This window comes from Excalfactoria chinensis, chromosome 12 (genome assembly GCF_039878825.1).
Source record: "Excalfactoria chinensis isolate bCotChi1 chromosome 12, bCotChi1.hap2, whole genome shotgun sequence".
In the NCBI taxonomy this organism is placed as follows: domain Eukaryota; kingdom Metazoa; phylum Chordata; class Aves; order Galliformes; family Phasianidae; genus Excalfactoria; species Excalfactoria chinensis.
The window spans coordinates 957,951-979,020 of NC_092836.1; the positions used below are offsets into that span (position 1 = coordinate 957,951).

The 21,070-nt window shown below is 43.4% G+C and overlaps 1 protein-coding gene and 1 long non-coding RNA gene across 5 annotated transcripts in view; both read right to left on the minus strand.

Annotated features, from left to right (window-relative positions):
- The window catches only part of GRM7 (glutamate metabotropic receptor 7), a 226,513-nt gene that overhangs the window by 78,421 nt on the left and 127,022 nt on the right, over window positions 1-21,070 (minus strand). For all 4 annotated transcript variants that reach the window (XM_072347204.1, XM_072347203.1, XM_072347202.1 and 1 more), the window contains exon 5: window positions 6,947-7,087. In XM_072347204.1, coding sequence (XP_072203305.1) covers window positions 6,947-7,087 — 141 coding nt within the window. The remainder of the gene's footprint in view (window positions 1-6,946; window positions 7,088-21,070) is intronic.
- On the minus strand, window positions 10,061-19,284 carry LOC140257715 (uncharacterized). Its single transcript, XR_011905109.1, has 3 exons — window positions 19,206-19,284; window positions 10,240-10,366; window positions 10,061-10,146 (listed from the first exon to the last, which is right to left on the minus strand). It is a non-coding gene; the product is annotated as an uncharacterized lncRNA (long non-coding RNA).

Below are 21,070 nucleotides of genomic sequence, written 5' to 3' on the forward strand. Positions count from 1 at the left end.
CAAGAGATGTAATTTAAAGATAGCAGAACGCTTGCAGTATGGAGCAGGCAGCCGCTACTTGGACAAGAACTCATCAGCTGGCTGAGTGCTGGCAAAACCACACACACTTCACACATCCTGAGCACAGTTTGCAGCCTCACAAACCTGATAGCCATGAAATGCCCACGATGCAGTACCTGCCCACACTGCCCACATACTGCCTCAGCCCTGGAGGTGTTCAAGACCAGGCTGGATGGGGCCCTGGGCTGGTATTAAATGTGGAGGTTGGTGGCCCTGCATGCAGCAGGGGGGGTCGGAGCTTGGTGATCCTTGAGGTCCCTTCCAACCTGGGCCATTCTGTGATTCAACCACACTGCAGCAGCCTCCTCCACCTCACCCTGTGCAGAGCTCAGCAGTGCAGCTGCTCCTGCTGTGCCCGTGTCCCTCACAAACAAGCTCAGCAGCACAGAACAAGCAGATCCATCTCTAACAGACAAAGACGTAGACCCAGGGCTTGCCAGAACAAGGTCAGAGCTATTACTCCTCCCATGTTCGCTCATGGAACAGGCACTGCTGTGCACACAGGGGCTGCAGAATCTTGAAGGTTTCTCCAAATAAGATCTTTATTTGAAAGTAGACAAATATCAGAGTCTGAGAAAAGCTAACAATGTGGGAGAGTAAATATTGTAATTTGAACATGAGGAGAACGACAATCAGGCCCCTTTGCAATATAATCCATGTATTGTCTTTCTACAAAGAAATTCAAGATCCAATAATACTGCTATGTAGTTACAGTCATCTATCCAGCCCATGCTAATTCAGATCTCATTATAGACAAAAGCCTTTATCTCAATACTATCAATCGAATCCCCGTGGATTCTGCTGGGGGATGTAGATGAACTCTCAAATTTCTACTGTTCCCTGAACCAGAACATCTCCCCCTGCTTGGACCAGACCTGACACGTGGCACCACCTTGTGCAGGCCCAGGGGCGCAGGCACCAGGCAAGGCAGCCCAGCCCAAGCAGCACTGAGCATCCACCCTGGTGCTGAGGCTCACACCTGGGCCTTGCTGCCCTTCTATGTCAGCATGGCTCTAGAGCTCTGCTTGAGAGGACAAACTTCACATTCCACACCAGATGTGCCAGTCAGGACAATTGTTCTACACCAGTAACAAGCAGGGATGACTCGTACAACTAGAACATGTGCTGTAAACTCTTGATCCACTCTCAGACATTGTCAACATATAACTGTGCTTAGTGGTTCCAGTAATGCCACCAAAACCCACCCAACCCAAAAGCACATGTAGCCAGCTTCAACTGTACCTCTTCAGCTAATACTCTCTAATCAAAAATGGGGCACCAAAACAGCTGGTTTCCTACAATGTATTCCTTGTACAGGATAATACAAAAAAAATCCTGTACCATAATTAGGCTTCAGCAGGAAGTAAAAACCAACAACAAAGTACAGCAGAAATGCCTCCTGAAACCTCACTGCTCCAGTACCAGGAATAACATTAGCATACAATAAGGAGCATGATAATAATAATCCATAGCACAGGGATTAGGGAATTGCTTAATTTCATATGCTTGAAATTATTACCCCCCACATCATTAAAATCTCAGAACTGGTGTTGGGTGTGGGAGCAGCAGTGGGGAGCACTGCTGGGGCTGCTGCCAGGAGACGTGCCTGTCTGCAAGCCTCATTCTGCACATTGTGGAAAGCCTTGGTGCAGTGACTTTTGCAAAGCTCCATCCACTTCCATCCATCAGACTATGATCTTTTCTCAATTACACTGATGCAACCCACTGTAACGGTTTCTGTTCTCTGGTGTGGATGTGTATCTAGGAGAACAGATTGCAGGTTAGAAAACTGACCTTTCTTACTCCATACATTTTCTATGCATTCAGCAGTCCTATTAAAACACCTGCAATAGGTGTCATTTGTACTCCAACACCGAAGTACCGCAGCCATAAGAAGTCAGCACCAGCAATGTAAGGCACTGACACTGCACAGCTTTAACTTCCCAACGTGCAAATAAAGCAAGCTTCTTGTAGCAATAACTGCCCGTGAAGTCAGTGATCACGTAAATGTATAGAAGAAGCACTTAAATATTAGAAGGCTTAAATTAGAGCTCTCTTTATATTTAAACACCTGGGTAAAAATGTAGTTTGCAAGTAGGGGAACATATGTAAATAGCAAGGAGAGAGACACAGAATTGCAGGGCTTTGTTGTCAAATCACCTTGCCAATCTAGAAATAAAAGCACCACTAAGAAATGTATTTCAGAAGGATAATAGAGTTTAGAAAACCATCAAACTGGTTTACCTTAAGAAAAACTGTTCAAGGTTGGTTTAATGTGGGCTGAATCCATCACTGCAGGGTTCTTTCAGGAAATTGGGCTCTGTGTGTTTTTAAGCACTGTGATGGTACATGAGATTAACTGTCTGAGCTGAAGGTTCGGAGGTCTTGAAGTTATAACACAGACTTGGGACAATCTAATGCTGTATGGAGAAATATGTTGTTTAGAAACAGAAAGGGCCAGTCAGTTTGCACACTGGTGCTTAACATGGTTCATTTGCTCCTCAGCTCCTGCACAGCACATTTTTCTTTCTCGTGGATATTAGCACGATACGTTTCAGCAGGCTAAAGGCTGTTGAAGTACTCACAAAATAGGATGCAATGCAATCCAGTAAGAGAGTGAAGGACTGAAATCCTGAGTTTCAAACTGAGGTCAAACACTCACCAACCAACCAAGCTCACGTCAGCCTCAGTATCTCTCAGCTACAGCAGTACTGGCCCAGATAATTCCCAGAGCCCACCAGAGATGAGCTGCAGTTGGGAGATACATCTCAGCAACGAACCATTGTGCGCTCCAGTATAGTCCATCTTGGATCTTTTTATTCCCTGCAAACACTGCACTTTGAGAGAGAACCTACAACTGCTGTCCTGCATAATGTGAAAGATGGTATCAGAGTAAAAAAAGCCAGCCAGCATAAGTTGTTGATGGCAACATGTTGCAAACATATACATAAGACACTCACTAGCAAAGAAATACACAGATGACCAGAGAAAGGAGAAAGGCTTCCTGACCAATGCTCCTTACACCATAATGTGAATGCAGCATCTTTGCCACCATGTGCTCCCTCCCTCCTTCAGACTTATCACAGCCCAGAGATGAACCCCAGGGTTTTGGGGCACAGGAGCTCACTCTCCATTCACTGCAACGTGGGGATCTGCACTCTCAGTGCTGCACGAGGTGCTCAGAGTGCACAGCACTGAGACAGCCAAACACTGCAGGACCACAGGCTGCTCCCCTGGAAGCACGCTCTCTTGTTCAACTTCAAATACTAAGCACAACACTGCCTTTTTCACTGAGGCCTTTGCTACATTTCTGTCACTTTGGCTTGCAGGGATCCTTCTCCCAGCATTGTCTTTAGAGCAAGTCATTGCTTGAACCAACATCGGGACTCTGCCAGCAGACTGATTACAATTCCAGATAATTAGAAAAGCTCTCTGAGCAGTCTCCATTCTGAGAGATGACATCCAAGGTGACACCACCCTGATATCTCTTCATTAAGTCTCCCTGAGTGTAAAGCCTTCTGAATTAAAAGCTATGTTTAAAAAGTGAAAGCAGTCAAGTGTTGCAATTTCCTTTTCAGTTAGCACAATGCTCCAGGACAGCAGTTCATTAAAAACACAGGTCCTCCTGGTGTAGCTGATGCTGCTGGGTATTGCAACTCCTTGCATTTCTTTTGGGTGCACCTTTCTGCCATACTTGGGCACAGGTGCTTCAGAATGAGCAGGAGAGTCTGCAGCCACATGTGAAGCTGCCGCTGCAGCAAATGGGAGCACCCATGGGACAGCCATGCTGCTAGCATGGCAACCTGTGTGCACAGCCCCACTGCCTGCGCTGGGTGGGGGGGCATGGTGCAATAATTCTAAATGTTCTGCACTGCATATTTCATTTCAGTAACCACTTCAAAGCTTACATACACCCTAACCCAGGGCAATATATATACAGAAATCTGTTCTAATGTCTTAATTCTGACTCCCTCCATCTCAGAGCACCAAATACACCAGCACAATATGGTTTTTCTCACTGAAATAGCTTCAGCTGAGCTCACAACCAAAGCACAGGCCTCATCTCCTCTCCTCTATGCATGTGAGCAGAGCATTCTGCAAGGCTCTCCCCACAGCTATTTCCTACAGTTTTGCTCTCCCCTATGAAAGCAGCTGCTTTCTTCTGTTACATCTTTCCTGTTCCAAACAAGTATGTAAACACTTTTGCCACAATACGTGGTACTAAAGACTATTTTTTTTTTCCAAAGTACTTCTGCATTACCTTGACGTGGCCTGTTTTGGCTGAAGGGAGTCATTGGTATTCTGGAAAGTAAGCAGCAAGAAGTAAACCAACAAAGAACCGTCTGAAACCAATACTTTGTACTATTGTGCTGCTTCAGTGATTGCGTGAGATTCCCCATAGAGTTTGATGAAGTGTCCTCAAAAGCAAATCACAGCATTCCTCAAGGACAGAAGCAGCAGCCCCAGGTGCTGGCAGGCCCCAAAGGCAGCACCTGGCTGAAGCTACACCGTTTGGTGCATACAGAACAGATCCCCCCTTGCTCAGGAAAAGCAGCGGTCTTGGCTGTCTCTGTTGTACACACCCTTCTGCTGTGACATGGCCTGCATCCCAGTACAAATTACTGCACAACAACACAGGTGTCCTTGGCAGTGGAACGACTTGCAGTGCTGGATCGTGCCCTGAGTTATGCCAAAGTCAGTCACTTGCTAGAAACAGTGTTAATTACAGCAATACGTTATATTTAGCCTTGTCGAGAAATAAGGAATGGTGTGCTAAACGTGCTTTAATTTTCTCACCCTCCATCCATCCATCCCAATCAGGACAAATTTTTCATGCATAAATGATGCTACAAGCTTTGTGTGGAGAGTCCCCTCAGAAAGTTGCAGTGTTAAAAGGCCAGATGCCCACAAGGTGAACTCTTGGAGGGGCCTTTCTTTGTCACCCATTACATCTGCATGAGCCAAAGACTCCTTGCAACGTGCACGAGCTCAGCTGAGGAGCAGGAGCCCCAGTGCTCAGCAGCACGAGTGCTGTCAGGAACTGATGGCCTGTAGCCCAGTATCTCGCTGCATTACAAATTACCAATCAAGTTTTAAAATAACGATGATCATTCATGATATTATCACATCAAAGGGGCACTAAGATTCTCATACCAGCAATATAATTCAAAGCTAATGCTTTTTCTGATGCACAATTTACTTCGGTTTTTACAAGAGGGAAGGAAGACGTCAGGGCAGGGCATATCGCTGGTGCAGCACCCAGCTATAATGTGGTATTTCAGTGCAGTAGGGTAAGTTAGCCATTAAAAATAACTATTTCTGCTGAATCTAAGGTGTGGGAAGGCTGAACACCATTCTTTATTCACATCAGAAGGCACGAGCTGTGAGCAACTCGCCCTCTTTTCTAACAAAACAATGACAGAAACAAATAAGGGCACTGAAAACTTTTAGGGATTATCCTCAAGATCTTTCAGTGATTTTTATTTCAATTCCAGCCTTCCAAGGGAGATTCCAAATGCTAAGTTTAATGGCAACGTATTCCCAGTGGTAACTGCACTGCTTCTGTGCAAACCCTCCTACTCCCATCCATGAATTGAAATCAGAAACAGACGATATGAAATATGGAAAGTTTTCATCAGTTTTCAATCAAAGTAAAACATATCCTCCTATGAACTAATTTTCTTTGATCAAAATTCAACACAATTATTCAACGCAACACTTTAACTGCTGCTATGAAAAACTGAAAGGAGGGGGAAGGTAAAGCAAAAGCCCAGCATCACATCACATTACTGGCTCTAACTTCCCTCTTACGATATTGATGGTAATGTGACTGAAAAAACCTCATTTCTACTTTTTCAGCAGCACTAAAATAGCACCATTTTCTTCTGCCTAAAATGAAAATATTTCATCCTCTGCCAATACTTCCCTACAGGTGCATTTCCACAGGACAAGAGGAAATGACCTCAAGTTGTGCCAGGGATGGTTCAGGTTGGATGTCAAGAAGAATTTCTTCTCAGAAAAGGTGGTCAGGCAGTGGCACAGAATACCCAGGGAGTGCTGGGGTCACTGTTCCTATGGGTGCTTAAGGAAAGGGTAGATCATAGAATCAAAGAATCATAGAACCATAGAATTACCCAGGTTGGAAAAGACCTTGAAAGTCATCAAGTCCAACCACAGCCTAACCATAGTACCCTAACTCTAACAACCCTCTGCTAAATCATATCCCTGAGCACCACATCCAAACGGCTCTTAAACACATCCAGGGATGGCGATTCAACCACCTCCCTGGGGAGCCTACTCCAGTACTTCAGTACTTAACCACCCTTCCTGTAAAGGGTAGATGTAGTACGTGGTTCAGTGGCAAATGTTGGCAGAAGATGGACAGTTAGACTGGATGATTTTAGAGGTCATTTCCAGCCTTATTAATTGTATGATTTCCCCCTCAAAAGTCAAAACTGAAAGCAGATGGGTACCGCAGGACCTCTCTGCTGGCTTATGAGCAGGAGATGCTTTGACATGGCTGGTGGCCACACTGTGATTTGCAGAAACACAAAAGGCTCAAGCATGGAAATACTCTCCATCTAAAACCAACTTTCAGAAACCCAGCAAGCTCTCCCTGTGCTCAAATAAAAGTCCTTCTGGGTCCCATGGAAAATACTGATTTTCCTTCCACATGGAAGCCAGAAAAAGGAAGAAAGAAGAATGAAATTTTGTCTCTGCTCTTGTCCCTGAAGGCTGACGCTGCTGTTCCATTTTCTGTACAACCAACAAACATTCAATTTATTTTTTCAGACTGCCTGCAGCCAGGCTTCCCTGCATCAGCCATGCAGCTGCCCCAACACGGCCCTGTTAAGCAGCACGAGCAGGGAGCAGTGACTGGAATTACCTGTGCATTTGCGGTCTGTATCCTCCTTCTTTGACCCACTGATGGTTAGTTTGCAGTTGAAGTTCTCCTCCCAGTACTCAGCAAACCACACGTTCCTCCTGTTGTTCTCCAAGGTGCGGGAGGTGAAGTAGGCATCGAACCCTGGGGGAAGAGACAGACAAAGCTCAATCTTAGCTCCTCCTTCATGGTGAGTGTTGCAGCCTGAGAAACAAAGCCACTGCTCACATCTCCTTCCACACCAAGTACGTGTTCGCCCACATGAGAAGGCCATGGACAGAATGGAAATCACTTGCACATTTTATCTCCTCAACTGCACCTTGCAAGAAGAGTACTCTGCAATTAGCTGAGAGTTATAAAACTGGGGAAAATACACGTAGAAGAGATTAATATTAAAAAGAAAGTTATAAGCAAGAAGTGCAGATTAGATACATACAGATAAGGAATGAAGATAAATGATAGTTGATGGAGCTCAATACAACTGTAATTTTTTAATTAGCCTCTCCAGACCTCTAGAGAATGCAGCACCACCTCACTCAATTGGCCATTATCAGTGCAACTTAATACTTTTGCATCATGTATTTGTCTCTTCATTTCCCCTCTAGAGGAATAAACAGAGCACAGAACTTCCAAGAGGTGACTGGAAAGCAAAGCTGGGTGCTTGGCTCAGATGACCTCCATAGGCTGCAGTGGAAGGTTTCCAGGCCTGGGCCCATCAGACTCAGCCCATGACTGAGGCAGTACAGGCACAAACAAAGCCCCCGTGTTTTACTTGTTATTTATCAAAGTGCTTAGTGTTCTGAAATGTCTGAAAGAAAATATTGCATAGCTGAGTAGCACCGAGTATTTCATAATTTTTATTCATACCTATATCCTGTCTCTCTTTAGCACCTCAAATAATTTGCCAGGAAAAAAGGATTTTTCTTTGATGTTTTTTTTTTTTTTTTCCCAGTTCATTAAATTCTGGTAACAAATTGGATCTGCCATCATGGAGTTATAGTTTCAAATCAAGCCAAGTATTCTTCAACAATACAGTCAATACCCTTCAAATATCATCCTCATTTCAATGGAGTTTTCCTTACAGTAGCATACAGAGCTCCAGGATAAATATTTATTTTCCCAATAAGCAGTGGAAGTTTTAGTCCAAAAGGAAGGCCACATCACTAATTACCCAGGGCACTGCTGTTTGCTCCTGTATTTAAGCACTCTTCCATCAGCTGTTTTCATTCAAAGTTGAGATAACTCCTTACAGCCTGAAGGAACCCCTGTGCATACAAATACTTGCCAATCAATATGCAGATACCTTAGGTCAGTATGATGCCAGCAATCTGGCCTTTGTTCTGCAATGAGCAAAGCTCACAGTCTCACAGGCCCTGACTGCTCTCCCAGTGAAACCATGCTTTCCATCTCCCCTTTTTTTCCTGTTACTATCCCAGCTTGCTTTTGGTTTTGCTTGTCTGTTTAGTAGGAAAATGTTTGCATGGGACAAATACAGCACTGCATGAGCACACACTCATACACAAAACCTTTTCTTTTGGTAGTCAACATATATATATGTGTGTGGGTGTCATGTATGCATACAGAACGTAGTACAGACATCACATATACATGCATATATGATCTGCAGTACTGATAAGTCTATTGCAGCTTTGTCCATTTGAAGGCAAAACCTTTTATTTCTTATTGCTGGCCAACATTACCAGTCCAGCTATGCCAGCAAAGACATTCAAGGCCCAATGAAGACAAATGTCCTTCCTGAAGTTTCACAGATGAGTTGAAAAGTCATCAGCAGCACCTGGCCCTCCCAGCCAGCTCAGCGCAGAGCTCTGCCTGGAGGCACTGCTGGGGAAAGCAGATATATTCATCTGTTACTGTGAGCAGTCATTACACTCATTTCCCAAACCTGACAGTCACTGTGCAGTAAGGGGGCTGTGCTCATTCTCTTCAGAGAGTTACATAATTCTTGTAGCAAGTGTATTTCAATAGCAGGATATTCATCACCACTGCTGGCGGAGCGGAGTTTTCCTCTGTCTTTCAAGTTATGTCTTTAGTCTGCAATGAGCAACATGAGAGCTTTTGCTTAAGGAGACAGCCTAGATTCACTGTTTTGAATATAATCTTCCAGAACTGCAATTAGATTTCAAGTTCTGGTTGCAAGGCAGTTTTGCCTCTTATTACGAAGACAGCTGGAGTGTTCAAACTATCACACAGAAACACATAGAAAAACTACGATGATCTGAAGCCCATACAAAGAAGATCACAAATAAAGAAGGTTTGAAAAAGTCTGGTTGTACAAGAAGAGGCTCAGGGTAAGTGCAGACACACCAAAGAGGCAAATCTCAGCTTTTCTGTTTTGTTCACTTGCACAGCTTCGCAGGTTGCACTGCACAGCAGAAAGGGCTGGAAACAAGGAAACAGCAAGCTCTTACAAGTACTTAGCTATCTCTGACTCTTCTGAGAGTTCCAGAGTTAAGAGTTACAGTAAATACATACCCCATTGAAAGAGAAAAAATAGTACCCTGCACCATAGCCAACAATTTGTTTCTCTGAAATTAAGTGGGTAAATGGACTCAATCTGGCACCCCACACAATGAAATGGAGGCAGAAGAAAAACATATGGCCTCATTAAATTAGCTTAGCAACCCATGTACTAAGGGATAAAAATAGACAGCATGTAAACAGATGTTTTCAAACAAGAAAGAAAATGAGGAGTGGGGTCAACCTGTCTCCTCGTATTAGCTCTGTGCCCTACTGACCCAACCAGAACACATTTTCCTAATTCTGAGTCTACTGTTTACGAGGCGCATCCAAAGCCTACTGCTCATAAAGCATAATGTATATCAATTCCAAAGAAATAAATACTGGGGTCTTCCAAAACCAGGCTGAAAGCAGTTTCAGTGTTGTCTGCACCCACGCTGGAAGTATGCCCCTTCTGCAAAAAGCACACCAGAATGCCTCCAAACAACCACAAGCTGTGAGCAGTGTGCCCCCAAAGCTTCATGCTGTGCTGCCCAGCACCACAAGGACTGCAATCTGCAAATGAAGCAACAACGTGGGATAGAAGGCCTCAGTGCTGCATGTAAGCACTACTGTAAACTCACCCAGGATGTGTATCATCTCCACATACTCAGCATTGCTGTCCAGCCCTTAGTGTTGTTTTTGCAGCTTGAAATGAAAACTTTCCAGAGTAAAACTGGACAAAGCTGCAGGAAAAGAGCAGAGCTGTGATGGCAGAGACCCCATACAGCTCCAGGTGTGTATTTATCCCAAGGGAGGTACCTAACTGGGATTCCCACCTTTTAAGGAAATCAAGTAGCAAAATCCTCCTGCCACAGCTGTTCCACTGAGTTGAGGACAGCTCTGGGGCTTTGCGCTGCCTCTCGAAAGGAAAGCACAATTTCTGCTCTTCTGAGCTGAAGCATCCTATGGAAAACACTCGTTTGACAAAAGCAAAATCTAAGAGCACTTCCAAAGTTTTCTTGTTGCATACCAACTAAACCTGCTTTCTTGTAAACCTACCTGTATTAATGTTATTACTGTTTAAGCGAATATTTCAAAGGGGATCTCTGGCCATAAAATCTGCAATGAATAGATCTTGGAAAGAGAAACAATATACTTGACCAATGTTCCAAAGTAAGTGACCTCTATGAAAAGTGCTCAACAGCTTAATAAGATAAAATCAATACATCTTGATAAAACTGTAATAGAATTCCATGAGAATTAGTCTAAACCTTTACAGACTTAATAACAAATAATAACATTCTCATTGATTTTTTTAATGATCCCTCCCCACGCTCGAGAAGGAAGACAGATCCCTATTAAAGAATGAACATTTTTAATCATTGTTTTCTATTGACCAAGCCAAGCAGCCAAGTGACTGACAGAGGGTCAGAGGTAAGCAGCCGGCCAAATGTCCATTAAGTGCTGCGTAGAAACTCTCAGCACCCACTTGTTTCTGACACAGAATATCACACAATATTACTCCACGTCAGATTTTGTCCCCATCCCTATATCACATCGTTCACAAGAATGCAGACAAAAGGAGTTAATACCACTGAACCTACTTAGATGCATGGCTAACAAGTAAACAAAACCTAAATATTCTATTATTCAGTCTTTGTCCATCATTTGCTAGGGTGGCAATATTGCTGCCTTGCAACCAACCTGGCGAGCAATTAAACATCACAAATCCCATGATGAATTCTATGGCCTATTGAAGAACAGTCTGTGTTCAGTATTATAGTATTTTGAACACTAATTGTAAAACTATGGTGGGACTACACAAAGATACTTGCCATGTAATTATTCTAAGGTAACCCGTACGTATTTAGTCACTATGAGTTTATTTAATAGCTCGGACTCTAGCAGCTCATCCCTGTCCATGATTACAATCAACAGATTTTCTGTTTCAGTAGGCTGACAACTTTTGTGTCAATACAGAACATCAGTTTTATTTCCTTCATTGCATTGGGTGTGAACCATTTCAAGTGATACGCCACCACTCAGCAGTTCCTGCAGTTTTTTACCACCCAGAGCCCAGGGTGGTACCCAGCCTCACCCAACAGGATCGCACACTTGGGTGTCCATCTGACAGCTTTCCTCCTGTTAGCACTCCAGCATCTTGCGAATCACATTACCAGCACATTTGCTCGGGCTAATTACATTGAAGTGATTGAATTTCTTCAGATGGGAATTATAAATGATGCAATTATACACAAAATAGAGCTGCTGCAACACCTGTCTAAGAAACCCTGCAGATATTGCTGATTCCCCCTCTCACCCTGCTCCCACCTCCCAGAGCAGATGCCTGGAGATCACCCAGTGCACCCTTCCACACCACAGCAGGTTCCCTACACGCATTCACTTCTCACGTCACTGAGGATGAGGTAACTCTCCACTATATTCAGCCTGACCTGTAATTTGGTAATTCTTGGAAAAAGCCCAAACTTGAATCTGCCTCAAAGATGCACAAACACGTTGTCTCAGGTCCCTTAGTCAGCGCTATTTCTACACCTCCCACATACCAAGCAGCTGTCCTGTTAACAAAAGCAGCTCCATCAGGGCCTGTGGCTTTGAATCAGAGGACATCTTAAGCACACACCTAATTCCACACACTTATATTTTTAGGTATACTGATTCAGAAACCATTAAAATTTAACGTGTGCAAACACATTCTCTATAATAACAACAGACTTTCAGTACGCATTTAAACTTAATCTTTTTGAACTGAAGCCAATAAGACAACTTGAATGCAGCACATTGAGCACAGGAGTAAGAGTTTGGGATTCAGGGGCTCAGGGAGTTGGATGACCCAACAGAAAAGCTGGATGCTTAAATGTACAAGTATGAATAATCACTTCTTACTTTCGTACATGGCCAAGTATTACTCCAGCGTGGCAAGATTTAGCGATTTCCCAATGTTGCCCATACATCATACTTAAGAAAATTACTTTTTCAGCAGATACCTCTTAGATATAGATAGTTACTTTATGAGATTTTTACAAAGGAAAATATGTCTTATTACTTTAAATCCCTGTGATTTCATTAAATCGTTATTCTTACGCAGAGAAAGATGATATTACCTAATGGGTTTATTTTCTACCCTGGGGGATTAATACATCAATTAATCATATAGTGAAGACACAGAGTTTTTTAGAGAGAGGGTGCAGGGGAAGGGAGCAGATCCCCAGGCAGACTTCTGCTGGGGATGTCCAGGTGAGGGCAGACACGTAGTCCTCACCATGCTGCAATGACACCATGCCCTGAATACATCCACAAATTCCCGACACTGTGCAGGGCACTCGCAGGGCCAATGCACACACATTCTCATTTGGGATAGGAATCATCACCAGCACGAACTCAGAATGTACCAGAGGACAGTAAGAGACTCTGCATATCAAGTTTTATCTGAGCACTTCATTCTGGGCTGTTTATGGTCAGTCAGCCAAAATGAAAACGCCAGCACAGCGAGCAGCTGAGGAAACGCTCACAGTGATCCAACCTCATCACTTCTCAGCAAGGTCCTCCAGGCCCAGGCACTGCTAAGGAAGAAAGATACCCCTGTGTCGAGGAGCCGGCAATGACGAGAGCTGCGGCTCACTCTCAAGTGGAAAATGAGGCTTGCTAACTTGTGGCTGCTTTTTACGCAAAGAAACCCCCAATGATTTATTTCTAACATTAATCTCGCATCTCTCCTTCCGTCTGATCTTACACGCTGCCCATTTTCTGCCTGGAAGCATAATGCTCGCTTCCCTGGCAGTGATGGCCAAGGGAATTATACGTGCTTTGGAGGCTAAACCAGGCTCCAGGACTAACAACGTGGTTTTCCATGGTCAGCTGCATTACGGCAGGGAGGGGAATAGTGAGGAAAAGACAAGTTGACAGACAAGGCAGTTATCATGGGGAAAACAGCAGGCAAATACCAATAGGGAGAGAATGGGCAGTGGGGAGAGATGCTCCCGCTCCACAGCAGTCCGGCCCAGGAGCCAACACTAAACTGGCTCTGGTGAAACCAGCAACATCCAAATGAAGTTTCCAGTATCCTAGAAGAGGAACTCTGGGCAGGATAGTCTGGGAATATCCACGTTGGCGATGCATGATCAGTGTGAATGAAGAAGATATTCCTAAATAAGCCTCCTGTGCCACTTCTTGTTTACCACATCATTGCTACACGCTGTGAAGCATTACTTTCATGCATCAGTAATGATTTCGAGGGCAGTCAGGTCATCGGTGGTTGTTATTTAATAAGGAAAATAATAAAACCAAAGTGTTTGACCTAACACATCTCTCTTGTGCCTGAAGTGTTTTCAACCTCAGACCACATGGTCTGTGAGCAAATACAACAGATGATTGACCTAATTTCATGAGCAGTTCTTATTAGTTTACATTGTTTTTATTCTCCTCTACTTTGTCCAAAGCATGTCCACTCTAATAATGGCCAGCTACACAAATTCCACTCACCCAGCCAGTAAGTCACCACTTACTGCGGCTACTGATGCCACGTGAGTTGAGAGCAGCTACTCAATTTCCTTAGCCTTCAAGCCAAAATGGTTTAATTCACTAACATTAAATCTGGGATAAAAGCATTAGAGATGGAACAATAAGATTGATTTTTAAAGCAGCCAGTCTTTTTTCAGCTTTTATTACATAGCTCAATCCACGTACTACGTAGTATTGTGGAATTAAGGTAGTTTACAGATTTTCCTGACCTCCTCAACAGGACTAAAGCATGGAGTGGTTTTGTTAACTTCCTTCATAGCAAAAAAAGCAAATCATTTTTATAACAGTTGCAGATTGAAACACTGACAAAGGTATGTTGGCTGATGCCACATCTGAAATGTTTCTGTTACACACTACATACATCATGGAGAAAGGAAATCCAGCTTACAGTGCCCAGGGCAAATCTGTGAGCTTAAGCTGTAAAGCTTCTATTATGGAAATAGATGTATGTTAGCTAAGTATCATTGTTATCACTTCTATGAAATTATACAGCTGCCATGACAATGAGATCATGACCCAGGCGGTGTCTAGACAGCACTGCAGTAGGAAGGTTAAATACACAAGTATATTATTATTCATTATTCTACACTTCATGGCCTTCAGGCACTTCTTAGTGTCACAAAGCTCCCATTTATATCAATATAAGAGTTAGAGGAAAATCCAAAATTTATTTATTCTATTGTTGATTTTATTGCTGTATCAGCTGAGAATGAGCTTCTTCCTGTTGCAGCAGGCTCCAGAGACACATACAATAAAGAGATGATTCTTATCCCTTGCTGCTACAATCCTTGGGATGGCATCACATATATCCCCTTACTGGAGCAGGAGATTGTGTTTTAACCCAAAAGGAGCTCCTGTTTTCTTTATCAAAAGACCAAATCCATGCCTCAGAGAGCAAGGGAGCTGTTAGAGGGCAGAAGATTAAGATGACTTGCAGTCTCTCTCCCCTAACAACTGCAGACTTCATAATGCGTGAGATTTTTGCATTTTAAGCCACAGAGGGACTTTCTAAGTTGACATCACTGTAAGTCACCAGGCTGCTTTATGTACACTGTGCTCTCCTTTCAGCTGAATACTCCACTTCTTATTCAAACGACTCCTGCTGCTGGAATGAATAATTCTTTTATGAAGTGGAATGTGCAGCCACATAAGCCCACTCTTGCCAGCAAGGATCTGTAACTGCTGTAAAGACTATCACCAAATAGCTTTAAGAATATATCCAGAAAAAGAATGCTTCTCAGTAATTCACCTTATCCTGCTACCCACTTATTAGAAATGGGATATTTGTGTTGCAAGGGCCTTATCCTGGAAGTATTCTCTTTACCTCCCACCTGAAGATGGGGTAAAATGCTTCATATTTTTTTTACTGCTCTATCACAAAGCAACAAGATAATAGCCTTCTTCCCCGCTCACTTTCATAGCCAGCCTTGAAATTATCAGCTGCTTTCTGTGCTGGAAGCTAGATCAGCTTTTGCATCGATCTCCTCCAGCAGCAGCAAAACTGCAATGAAGTGAAACAGGGACTCAGCCAGAGCAGGGAGCAAAGAAGAGCGAAGTCAGGCCAAGGTGCAGATAGCAGGTCACTCTTTCCTATTACTGGTAGTTACTCACAAAGCATGAGCTATTATTTCAATACTTTCTTTGCAATTAAGTATCTAACTAATTTCCTTGTAAGCATTAAAGCCTTTCTCCTGCAATTCTCTGGGTTTGTTCCTCCTTCTCACCCTTCCTCCCAGCTCCACAGATGGCCTGTTTCTTTTTAATAATGTAGAGAAGTGAAATCAGAGAGATACAGAAAGTCTAAATGCAGAACATGCCGGAGCGGTTCCTTCCCTTTGATAGCAGCAGCAGACAAAATACACACTGCACATCCTTAAAAGCATTTAAACTCCAGTCATCTGCCTGCATAATTTAAAACACGGATAAAACTACAGACATCTCACTACACTCTGATGCAGCAACCAAAGTAGCCCACAAACATGATGGATGCACTAGTGAAAGCAGGACGTGCAATGCAGCGGGCTGGGTGACAGCAGGACAGAGGGGCCGCATCTCAGTGCTATTGGGCACACAACCCAAACCTACCCCTGCACAGAGCATCCATGCTGATGGGGTCAGAGCCCTCATGGTCACCACACAGCAGAGCCATGCACTCACTGCTTGGTCACACACCAGTTCCTTCAACACTGCATCTGTCCCCCTTGTCTGTGTGTGTGCATAGCTGAGGTCACCATACTGACAGGAATAATCACCTCTCGTGTAAATGCATTTGTGCATCCTCAAACACACATGTGCACAGTCCCATACAGACAAACCAGGCATGCAGAGATGCTCCTTTTTCTTTTCTTCTTTCTTCTTCTTCTTTTTTTTTTTTTTTTTTTTTTTTTTTTTCTTTTTTAAACTGCTGACACTGTAACACCAGCAGGATAAAATCAGCAAAGTTCCTTCAGACTGCTGTTTGCTGTTTAACATGGTACCTTATTCCCTACAAAAATGCCATTTACAGAGTTTGCGTGACCACACGTGTTGGCAGCACATCCCAGTGCGAGTGGTCAGCAGGGCTCACCCAGTGATTGGGCACAGGCAGCTGAGCACAGCAGCTGGGTCACTTCTTAAACTACTGCATATGCTAGTAATCTCAAGCTCCACTTGAGAGAATATCCCTGAGAAAGAATTACTTGAGATCCCCATCTCACTCATGCCCTTAATTTTTTTTTGTGGGGGGAGGAGAAAAAAGATTTGCTTCCTTGATTTTGACAACTGACTTCTTAGTTGTAATCAGATTTCAATAATTCCACCCAGCTAGAGCACGCAAGGATGGGAGCAGCACAGAATAACAGACAGTCCCTCCTTTTCGACAGCCTCCTCAGCTGATGCTGCTAACACAGTTGCAGCACTCACTCCAGCTGCGCACATTAGTCATGCCAAACTGCAAGGTGCTATCAAAAACAAGCGCTCAGACTGACACGTGAAAAGGCAAATACAAAAATAAGTCAGATTCAGTCCCCCACGGGATCTCTTGCATCGCCCCCAGTCACTTGTAGTTGAAACACCAAGAATATTTTAGGGACAAGAAGAAAACTTTCCAGCTCTATTTAAATATTCCAGGAGCAGAATATCCTCAAGGCACCTCATCCTCATCCTTTGATCACCTCTGCTGGCTTTTTCCTTCCCTCCCCTCCCTGTCTCAGGGTTATCCCACCCTACGGTGGCTTTGGCTGCAATAGTCAATTTTTGTTGTAGAGATTTGTACAATTCTGTGTTTTCAGTTTTTGATAGAAATAATGGCTGTAACACACTTGAGGTCGTGGCTTTTGTTTTCCCACTTTTCCAGTAAGAAGCCAGCAGGCTGCACTCAGAAACCTCAGCTGTGTCTCTTAGGAACCACACACAGACCTGAGAAGATCCACATCATACAGCAGTAACTCCCCTGGCTGATACAGGGCCACCAAACAGCCCTCACCAAGCCAACAGTGAGAGCTGTGGGACACGGGGCAGCAGGGCTGTGACCCTGCAGAGCAGAGAGACTGCAGGGTATCTCCCAGCAGAAATGCCTTTGCAGAGTTGAATAAGGCAACGTGAACATAAGGGAACTTTTAAATGGCTCTCAAGTTGCAAGATAATTTGTATTCCCCTCTCTTCATACCAACACATTAACCAAATACATTATTTCCATAATGAGGAGATGAACATCTGTGTGGCTTCCCAAAATTTCAAGTGGCAATACTTGAGACAAGTATTCTCTCCTTAGGGATTGACACATCAGCATTTTAAATCATTGCCAAAGCTAAAAACATCATTTAAATTCCCAGGAGGCACTAAAGAAGGAATTCAGGTATGATGTAGATTTTTTTTAAATCAAGTACATCAATTTACTTCCACAAATTCAATTGCCTTAGTATTGTATTAGACTTTGTACTTAGCCCCACGTATGAAAGCTTCCATTAGTTGGCTCACTCAGTGTATAACAAAGAAGTGCCCGAAACACTGTCACCTTCAGGATGGGGGCACACAGAGCTCGGAGCCCCTCCAAACTGAAGTCATCCTGTTTTGCAGCATGTCAGCCCCATCAGCCAGGTCCAGAGGGGCACTTCTAGCCAACACGGCTCCATTGCCTCCTATCTGCAACAGAGTAAACCCACTAAGCCCAAACATTTACTCAAACACAGGGAAATTTTTGGCATCTACAGTGATTGTTGGCTTCTTACTGTAAACGGTTTCTTAACCAAATACGGGACCTGACCCACTTAGCAAACAAACTAGTCTGGATAGAACCTCACGACCACCAAAGACCACATGCAAGAACCCTGTATTTACACAGCATAAAGGAGTAGCAGTTTTTATTACGCATAGGTGGGCAGTTTGTGGAAATTGTATGAATATTCACATATGTTGAATGTATTTATCTGTGCTTTAGATCCTGGCTATGCACATTACATGGAGCGATTCCCCGTGCATCCAGCACCATGACCAAGGAAGCCTGCTTCTTAATGCTACCTTGGTGTTAAGGAGCTTCATTCAGACTGGAGTTTGTCCAGTAACAACATCCTAAAGGGAAAGAAAACAAACCCCACACCTTCGTGGAGAGGCCATTTCACCATTTAGTTACTGCTCACTGCAGCTGAAAGGCCAAAGAAGCCATTGCCAGCCCCAGCACAACATCACGAGCACCCAATGCCAACTGTGCAAGCAGTCAGGGAACATCCAAGCCTTCTGCTCCAAAGAGCTAAGCCACCATCAGCTCTGCAACATGGCTCTCTCAATGCTAGTATCTCCATCATGCATTACTACTTAATGCAACAAAAACATTCCTACCATCTTTCTCCCTATGACTCGCCAATCACTTTGCTTCTGTCCTTGCCTCTTGCTCGCAGTAGAGGATTATAACCACCATGGAACCTTGAACACTACAAGCCCACGGACCAACCCAGAGAACGAACAGGCTCATTCTACATAAAGGCCTTTAGCACCAAAGCCTGCAGGGCTGCATCAGACACTGCAGTACAGAAGGGATCTCAGTAGCTTTCAGGTGTCAGTAGCAATTCCCAGTATTACCTACCAAACTAATTTTCTTTGGAAGTTTGATCATGTAAAGTAGGAATTAAAGTAAGAAACACAACCTATGATTGAAAACAAAGGAGGAAAGGACTTCCTCCTCAGCAGAGCTACTCAGAGTAAGCCGCCCCAATTACTTCAAGAAAGAATTAAGAGAGATGGAAGATAAATACAAGTTTAGTTCACAGAACCTTACGTGAGAGCTTACCAGCTTGTAGTTGCTAGTGTATGAGTCACTAAGGAAGAAAGCAAGAACCTGACTGCATTGCTCAGCACAGAGAAGCAAAGCATGGTGCTGAAGCACAAGGAGAATACACTGAAGTGCAGGTACTACAGGTGGATATTATCAGTGTAATAGCAAAACACTGACTCTAATTAGGTTCAGTCGTTATTCACATGCAATTGATCAGCAACTGAAGCAACACCTTTCTCTTTTCAGTGATAATCATCAGTTTGAGGCCACTGTTGCCTCTTGCTTTGTTTTTACAAAGTCTAATTCAATTGCTTTTTGGAAGGCGAGATGCATCAGGACCAAACCCAGTGAGTTACTGTTGAACTACAACACCAAGAGTACTGTGGGAGTTTGATTTATCTTAGGGTTTTCTTATTTTGTATGTTGAAGAAGAAATAATTAGTTTCCATGGCTTTTCTCTATTAAATAGCTTTCATAATTAATCTTGTTATTAACTGTGTTCTAATTTAGTTGACAGGGAGGAAGAACTATAGGAGTTAAAAGCTTTGCTGGACTGCAGCTTGGCTCTGGGCACACCAAACCTGAATCAGTGTTATTGGGAAGATATCAGGAGAGAAAAAATGGGAACAGCAGGAGTGTGGCTGCAGCATGCACACAACAATGGGTTACTTTCCACATGGTCTGCTCCTACAACCAACCAAAGACGAAGCTATTTTTCAAGGCAGCATGACCTGAAATGGCACAGGGGGAAATCTGTTCTTGCCAACGGATAATTCTGCACTATCCTGCAATTATATTTCAATTATGAGACAGAAAGTTTGTGTTTCTCTGGCCTTACCAGGAGAAAAAAAATTCAATGATCTTCTGACTCTGGTTTCGTTGTCCTAAGAGCTGGAACGTGATCACACTGAGGATGTTTTCCTAAATAACTTTCAGTTTCAATGTCATTAGAGCATTATCACACAGACACCAAAATGAAAACCCATTCCCAAAGCAGATCTGCAAACCCAGCGTGAGTGAAGCGGGCACTTTAGCATTCGTTGTATCATGTTTTGGGAAATTATGGGTATTATTTCCCAAACTATTAGTACTTCCAAAGGCCTATCATCCTTCAAGTGTTACCAACACAAACCAAAAGGAAAAAAGAACAACCAACCAAACAAAACCAAGTGTCTTTCTGATCTCTGCACGCTTCCTAACGTTGCTGCTTGTGTTCTCCTGCCTGACCTCCTCTGCCCAGCAGAGCTCAGCCTGCTTCAACAGCACCACTCACATCAGAGGAGCTGCAGACAGCACAGAGCCCTCCCTGTGTGCTCCTCACCCCCACATCATCCATAGATGTTCTCGCAGGACAAGATAGATGGTCGTGCAGCCGCTAACAAACACGTCATACCTACAGTGAATATATTTGTAACATATAATGTAAGCAGATTCATTTGCCGCTTGCAAACATAAATACCATATTTGCATTTTACTCTCATAAAAAGCTCAAGCATTTTTATTTTTGCTTCCCTTGATTTATTGTGAAGCGGTGTTTATTTTCAGGCTTGCTAATAAAGAGGATGAATAAATGAGTCACAGGACATGTCAGAGAGTAATTTTAAGTGGCCCCAAGGTTCAGAAATGGCATAAGGAAAAAAACGTGTTGTGAGAATTAAGAAACTTTTACTTTCAGTATCAAAAGCTGAACCCAAAGAGGAAATTCATACTCATTACCATTTGTAAAGAGCGGTGGAATAGCTGATAACAAAAGATAAAGAAATGCTGAGATGTATGAATTTGTGAATGCGTGAAATAATGCGTCACTGTAAATACAGCCGACTTGAAGTAATCCTGGGACAAGATGTACTACAGAGCACTCCATCACACCCACATTTCTA